The sequence below is a fragment of the Pinus tabuliformis genome, chromosome 6 (genome assembly GCF_031772625.1).
Source record: "Pinus tabuliformis cultivar Carrire ecotype Pingquan chromosome 6, CPIR1, whole genome shotgun sequence".
Taxonomy (NCBI): domain Eukaryota; kingdom Viridiplantae; phylum Streptophyta; class Pinopsida; order Pinales; family Pinaceae; genus Pinus; species Pinus tabuliformis.
The window spans coordinates 1,542,935,895-1,542,944,249 of record NC_142292.1 but is presented as its reverse complement, the minus strand read 5'-3'; the positions used below and the strand labels follow the sequence as shown (position 1 = coordinate 1,542,944,249).

At 28.9% G+C, this 8,355-nt stretch overlaps 1 protein-coding gene across 1 annotated transcript; it reads left to right on the top strand.

Annotated features, from left to right (window-relative positions):
* The first annotated feature begins 7,427 nt into the window (after positions 1-7,427).
* On the top strand, positions 7,428-7,799 carry LOC149264601 (small heat shock protein, chloroplastic-like). The gene has a single exon (XM_089399803.1). It carries the CDS (start codon positions 7,428-7,430, stop codon positions 7,797-7,799), a length of 372 nt encoding a protein of 123 aa, XP_089255929.1.
* Positions 7,800-8,355: the final 556 nt, after the last annotated feature.

Here is an 8,355-nt window from a genome sequence, read left to right as displayed (position 1 = left end):
TAAAATTAGTAATAATAATAACCTAAAAGCTTAAACTTAATAACAAACTTAAGTCTAAATTGAATAATAAAACATATTATTTATATTAAAACCAAACCTAATTTTTTTATAAAACCTACCAACTTATATATTAAAACTTTGAAAACATAAAAAATATCATGAAATTGAAACAGTCTAATATAGTAGGCCTTTTACTAAATAAAAAGCCATTATGGTTTACCATGATTTACATTATTTGATAATCTCATATTACATTAAAAAATTAAAACCTTCATTGCCATATTATTATAAAATCATTTCATATGTATAATATATAACAATTATTATAAAATAAATATATATGTATAATATATACAATGTGTCATGTTATATTATATTAAAACGTGTAATTTTATATTTAAAAGTTAAAACTTGTCACTTAAAACATGTCATCAAATGAAAAGTTAAGTGTTACAATTATGCCTCCAAAGCTCCAACAATCGTTCTATAATATATCCACAATATATGTACATAGTAACCATTTTAGGGTGGGTTACAACTATGATTGCAAAATTTCTCTCTCTCTCTCTCTCTATATATATAGATATAAAGACATATTCACACTAAAATTTAAACCTAAATAACTTTTAGGGTGTGTTATAGCTATGGCTTCAAAAGTTCAACCACCAAAGTTCATGGGTGTAGTGTAAATTGTAAGACATCTTTTAATGGGCATGGCTATTTAAATTGTAATGTATATTTTAGAGTAAGAGTAATAAATGATTAGTTACAGCCTACTTTAATTGTTAGTGTTTAATAGGATTGAAAATATCAATTATAATTAATTAAAGTTAACCATTAATGATTATGTTAGTCACATCAACAATTTGAGGTAGTTAACAAAATATATTAAATTATTACATAAATAATTATTATATCAAATTATTAACAAAATATTAACCTTATTATTAATAACATTAATGTTAATATTTGTACTGTCAATATTATATTTTATTATTATTATTTTTAATGTCTAAAATGTAATTATTATGAACATTATTTATGAATATTAATGATAATACATAAATTTTATGAATTAAATTTTAATACTATTAATATTATAGCTTAATTGTTATTAATATTAGAAGCATTTCTAATTATGTATAATTTTTTATATATTAATATATGTGTAGTATTTTTATTTATAGATAGCAATATATTAACAATAAACCTAATTTTATACAATATATTTATTAAGCTTATTTTATTAAGTTTATTGTATTATATTTATTGATTGTGATTTAATATATTAGTTAATATTATATGGTTGAGTTACCTTTTAATATTTTAATTTCTATTTAAAAATATAGATTCTTAATCCTTATTATTTTAATTAATTTTTTTTTTAATATTTGTATTCTTAATATAAAAAATTTTAAATTTATTATTAATGTATAGTTATTGTAATATTCAAAGAAACCAAACTCTTTTTATAAAAAATCTTCAATCACTCACAACAAAGAGTTGTTTACTTCCAGCTTTATAATATAAGTATGTACGCTGGTTATTTTTAACTAGAATTTAATTTAAAACTAAAAACCTCAATTTGAACAATTGCACTATGTGAGCTATTCTTGAACAACTACACTCCATTGCAATTGTATTTCATTACAATTTACAAAAATTGTTGTAGCCTACATTAGCTAAATTCTCATAACAAATTAGACCATTATTACATGTCGTCATAACCATATTAAACTTACTTTTATTAAGACTATTTTAAATTTATTTTATTAATAATAGAAATAATAGTTTTATAAACTCTATTTAAATTCTATTGTAGTTTTAATATTTGTATTTGTTTAATTAAACTAAAATTTACAAAATCTGTATAAAGATTGAAAAATACAACATTCACTGATATTTACATATTAAAAAAAAATCAACCGAGGTTAATTGTGAATGTTGTGTGACAATTAAATTAAAACATAATAGAACTTTAATTATCCGCAAGTTCAAGCCATATAATATAATAACAAATGTTCATCATTTTGGGCAAAATATAAGTACTTTTTTAAATATTGATGAATGGTTAAAAAATTGATTTCATTTATATGGTTTTATTTTTTGTGATAGTTTAAATTAATTAATTTAATTGAGCTAAACTTTATTTTTTATTAAATTTTATATTTAAGTCAATTAAAGATAGACAAGACAAAAAATTGTAAAAAAAAATAAATTGATTCAAAATATATATTAAACAAATTCTCTTAAAAGATTAAAAGCCAATCTAATTAACTTAACTTATCTAAACTTTAACTTTTATTAAATTTTATATTTAACCAAATTACAGTGTTAATCTCATGAGCCGATGAAGATTGTCAAAATCTGAAAAGAATGGGCAATCATGTAAAATATTAATGAAACACAAAGAGAGAATAGTAGCTCCTATTGAAAATGCACGTGGATCCAGTCATCCATATGTCCATGCCTCACCCTCATAATTTAGAAAATAGACAAGATAATAATTACTTAAATGCAAGTACTTACATTACCTTTATCGATTCTCCTGGGAATATGGGCACCCATCGCCATCGACCTACAAGTATAGTCACAAAGGACAATCTGTGTGATAAGAAAAAAATATTGTCTTAGAATTCAATATATATATTTTGCATTATATTTAATACAAAAACTAAAAATTCTATATTAACCTATAAATGCTTAATGCAGTTGCACAGAATGAGATATTTTTCATCTGGCAAAACCATAACGTATACACAATATTTTTAAAACTCAATTAAAATAAAAAATAATATAGTATTTATCATTGATGATAACACATCATACAAAATTACAAAGGCCAAGCATTGGTAATTTGCATAATTACGAAGACACATGAGAATCCCTCACTATACAAAACATCCCTAAGTTTCAATGAACAACCTTCAATATGCAAAACAAAACCATGCACAAAATCTTATGGATTCATAAGACTCTTAGAGATATGATACATGCTATGGATTCCTAATCTATAAAGCCAAAACCTTCATGGAGCCATTAAAACCTACAAAGTTGACATTAAAACCCTCACAAAAAATAAATAACACCTCTCTTCAAAACATAATAAACCAAGCAACAACAATGAGACAAAACTATTAGAACATAGAAAAACCCTTTATCAAAATAAGAATTAGAAAAGAAAAATGAAAATTACAAAAGGAAAACTCTCATTTTAGATTTGAAAAGAAAATAAAAAGTGTTGATGAAAAAAGGGTACACAAAAGCCTAGAATAAAGAAGAAACTCTTGTCACTTCCTAACCTCTTTGCTAAAAGCTTTCAACTTTTTTAAACAAACAAGTTTCAAAATCTAATTCACAAAATGTAATAATACAGTTGAACATCAGAGAGATACCAACAATACAAAGAGGAAAATTGATTTATAAAATGGTTTAAAAGATAAACATGTAAGCATATCCCCCAATACTATTTAGTTTCTTTTAACAATATATTGATTTATATGCCATGTATTTTTCTTAATTTGAATAATTTCTAGGTATAAATATTATTATCAATTGAGAATGCATTTTTTACGTGTGTGACATTACACAATTGAAACACTACGAGGCTATCTAGTGTAATGGACACAAATTTCACATCAAAAAGATGGATGAAAAGATGAAAACTTCTAATAGTAGGATTTTTAAAGTATTTCAAGTCATTAATATTTCCTCTATAAGTGACAGACATCCAAAAGTCTCTAAAATTGATATAGGGATTTGGAAGATATAATTGAGTGTGACTTTAAATCGTTCAAAATAATTTTGTTGGATGTCAAATGTTAAAAGCTACAAATGAACGAATGTGATCTTGGCAGAACTATTGTTGAACATGCTAATGGATTTACCATGGTTAATACAAGGAATATTGAGATATTGTTTGATTTGGAGGCTCATATGGTGGATTCAACTGGCGGCCCCCTCGCTCACATCACTCTAAATACTCAAATACCTAATTTGTCTATTATAAATCAAAATGTAGGTGAAATCCTTATAAATACGTCACATAATTTTAGAAAACAAGGGTACATTTCATATTACAACATAAATCAAGATAAAATACAATGCCTTAGACATTATATGTTATACAACATTTCTTTCTACTGCGCCCTAGAAAAAATAATATAGCTCCTTCTAAACCCTAGCTAGAGCATTTACCATCTACAAGTTTTGGCCAAAAATATTTTAGGCTATCAAGGCATCTCACCAAGCTCTCCTATATGAATCAAAGGTTCCACTACAAGCTAGAATCAAACCAGCAATATCATAGTTGGAATCTTTTCTCTCATGAAAAAGTCCTCAACGAGATTTATCTAAACTTGCATGGCACAAGCTCCATTAAAATTAAGTGCTCCAGTTATTTTCTAAGGTTTCAACTCACAGGCCTTAGGTCATGCAACATGTTAATGCTTGAGTTGAGATACTTCTCTTAATTTTATCTCACACAAACCCCAGTTCCCAATAATCCACCTAAGCTTTAACCCTTGGATTACAAAAATAAGGGCTAAAATATAATTACATTAAGAAGATATGGATGATCTAGTGACTAACTTGTGAGAATGAGGACACTCTCCCCCTTTTATAAGATAGCGCAGTTAGGCAAATAATAGAAAATGAATCAAGTGCACAACAACCTAATATAATTTATTAGGGTATATCCACATCAGGGTAGTTTAGTGAAGATGTACAAGTGTCATGTGGTGATTGGAATCCACCTCCAAAGTGGCGTGGTCTTTAAGCTAAGGATCCACATTTCAAGCACTCCTCATGACATGGTTTTGTGCTCTCTAAAATAGGATCCAAGCTTTAATTCTCCTCAAAATGTCCTAATTCAAAACAAACTCCAAGTATTGCACTTCGAAGCAAGAATCCCTTAATACAACTAGTCAACATCTTAGACTATGACATCTTCATGTAGTGGTCCTAGGGACGAGTGCCTTTACTCCTAGTGCATGTTATGATGATCCAGACTTATGCAGGAACAAAACAGAATACAAATATAAACATAAACAAAGGGTTGAAGCAGAAATAAAACTTCATGTCATTAATATCAAATAATTGAAATATGTTTGCATACAAAATGGAAATAAACTAGCTCGGAAAATGGTAGCTTATCTCTAAGAAGAGATGTGGCAGCTACATGCCTCTGAACTATGTTACAATGAGGCTTGAAGACCTATTTACTATTGAGAAACAATGGGAAACCCTAAAATCCAAAAACCTAAACCTAGGAGATGAACTACCAAAACTATGGGATCCATTGGGGTAAATTGGTACACCAAATTCCTGGGGTCATAACTTTGGCATACAATCTCTGTTTGGCCATCATAATACCTCATTTTGAAGATATTTAAGATGAGGCCAAAAGAAAATCAAGTAGGTAATTGGGATGAAATTGGGCTTTATGTTTTCCCCAAAAACGTCGTTTAGGGCCTCAAAATGGCTCCGGAAGTTCAAGACCCAAAAAACTGCCAAAAATAGTAAATTGTGCTACAACTAAGAAAACCAAAAAACTTAAAGACAGAGTGTTGGTGTCCAAGTGGAATAGGTGGTTGGCCACTAGTATCCACCTGGATCATCAACCACGCTATGTATAGTAAACAAAGGTTTACAATCGTTGACCATGGTAACCATAGATAACTATGGCCAATCATAGTAAACCATAGTGATCACCATGGTTAGACTATCGCCGACAATGTGTGATAATTGTTAAACATCGCCAACTATTTCTTTACTATGTTAATGATTGTTTGACTCCAGTTGAACATGGTTGACTATGCTTGTTTATGTTGACCTTTGAAACGTTGACTATGTATGACTATGTCATCAAGTTGAATATTTCTAAATATGGTCAACATAGGGTTGACCAAGTTTGATCATGGTCAATTATTTAAACATTGTCTATCAAGGTTTGACTACATTTATCTAATGTGGTTGAGTGTGTTGAACTATTAATATCAATCAATAATAGTATGCAATTATATTTTAAGTTGAAGAGTGTTAATTGTCAAACATATTCAGACATAGTTTGGCTATGGTTTAACATGGTTTGATCATGATTGACTATTAATATTAATATTAAAATTAAAATAATCATGAAAAACCTAAACCTAGTAATAATAATAACCTAAAAATTTAAACTTAATAACAAACTTAAATGTATATTTAATAATAAAACATATTATATTATATTAAAAAGAAACCTATTTTTTTCATAAAACCTACCTACTTACATATTAAAACTTTGAAAACATAAAAAATATCATGAAATGAAAACAGTCTAATATAGTAGGCCTTTTACTAAATACAAAACCATTATGGTTTACCATGATTTACATTATTTGATAATCTTGTATTACACTAAAAACTTAAAAACTTCATTGTCATATTATTATAAAATAATTCCGTATGTATAATATATAACAATTATAATATATATGTGTGTGTGTATATATATATATATATATATATATATATATATATATATATATATATATATATATCATCAAAACTATGTCATAATATATTAACACTAAAATTTAAACCTAAATAATTTTTAGGGTGTATTATAGTTGTGGCTTCAAAAGTTCAACCGCCAAAGTTCATGGGCCTAGTGTAAATTGCAAGACATGTTTTAATGGGCATGGCTATTTAAATTGTAACGTGTATATTAGAGTAAGAGGCACACATTAATATCAATGTTAATATTAATATTAACATTAATATGAATATATATTATATTGATTAATATAAAATATATATATGTTATTTATATTACTTATATTGAGGCTTTAGCCTTATAATATTAATAAATAATCAATAGTATTCATATTCACAAATTATGGCTTTATATATTAGTTAATAATCAAATTATTAATACTTCATGTGGCTTAAAACATTAATAAATGATTAGTGACGACCTACTATAATTGTTAGTGTGAAATGCCTTAACACTGTAAACTGAGTTTGTAATAATGAAAATTCATGTTTGTGAATTTGTGTCTTCATGTGTTTGTGAATTTGTGTCTCCGATGTCTTGCCATCGCCAGAGAGAGAGGCTACTGTTCAAGCTTCGGTTCTTGAGCCATGTGACTCTGGATACATTGGAGAGTCAAGTGAAATGACACGAGCCAAGAAATTATGGGCTCGTGGTGATTTAGCTACAGAGCACCTTCTTCCCGGGAGGAGAGCTGTTGTTTTTGGTACAATGGGTCTGATGGAAATTGTATTTAATCGGCCTATAGATATATTGCAAAGGTTGCTGGATTCCAATGCACCAAGGTCCTTACTCGAGGACTTCTTTCAACGTTTTGGACCAGGAGAAGCTGCAGCAATGTGCCTTCTTTTGGCTGCACGAATTATATGTGATGAAGAGAACATAGTGTCAAATGCTATGGCGGAAAGGGCTGCTGAAGCATTTGAGAATCCAAAGGCCAATGCACCAATGGCGTGGCCGAGAATTTGCTAGATGTGTTGGACCAAGAATCCTCAGCGGAAACGTGTGTGGCCTGAGCAAAGAAGAGGTTAAGGTCGGCATCGAGGATGGAACCCTCGTCATCAAAGGCGAACACAGCGAGGAGTCGCAGAACGACAATTTGATCTCCGGAAGCCAAGGCAGCTACAACACTCGTATAATTTTGGCCGACAATGTCTGCCTGGAGGAGACGAAGGCAGGAATGAAGAATGGGTTTTTGCAGGCGTTCGTGCGTAAGGCCGAGGAAGCTAAAACCCAGAACCTTATCGATGTAAAGGTTGAATAAATATCGGGATATCTGTCTCGGGGATTATTGGAGTCTTCTCATTGTGAGAAATAAATGATATCTAGATGTAAAGAAAGTAGGAAGTAGATGATGATGAACAGGTTACAGGTCTTGATGTAATCCGAAAGCAGCGGCCTGGCATGAGATGTTTTTTGTTCTTGTGGTTGGATTAATAGGAAGTGTTGCACAGTCATGTTGAGAAGATTGTCAGAAGTCTCAGAATGGCTTCGTGGGCCCATAACCCACAGGCCCAAGATCGAACCTGTAGAAAAATACTGAAAATGAAGATCATCCAGTCTTCGTTTTCATCAATTTTTATTATTGAAGTGTGTGTTAATTAATAGATGTTATGATCATTCGTAGAAATAAATGGGATGCTATTAAACTGAATATCAATATGCATATAAAATAAGTTAATTACCAAATTCAACTCATTTAAAGTGTAATTGCTATATATGATATTTGTGTCTGGGTAAAACCATTATATACGCACAAACACAAATCTATACACAAAATAAACTATAATCACAAGAATTTGAAATTCTATCATAAAACA

Excerpts from the sequence above, each read along its gene's own strand:
- LOC149264601 (XM_089399803.1), top strand. The coding sequence starts at position 7,428 with ATGCTATGGCGGAAAGGGCTGCTGAAGCATTTGAGAATCCAAAGGCCA.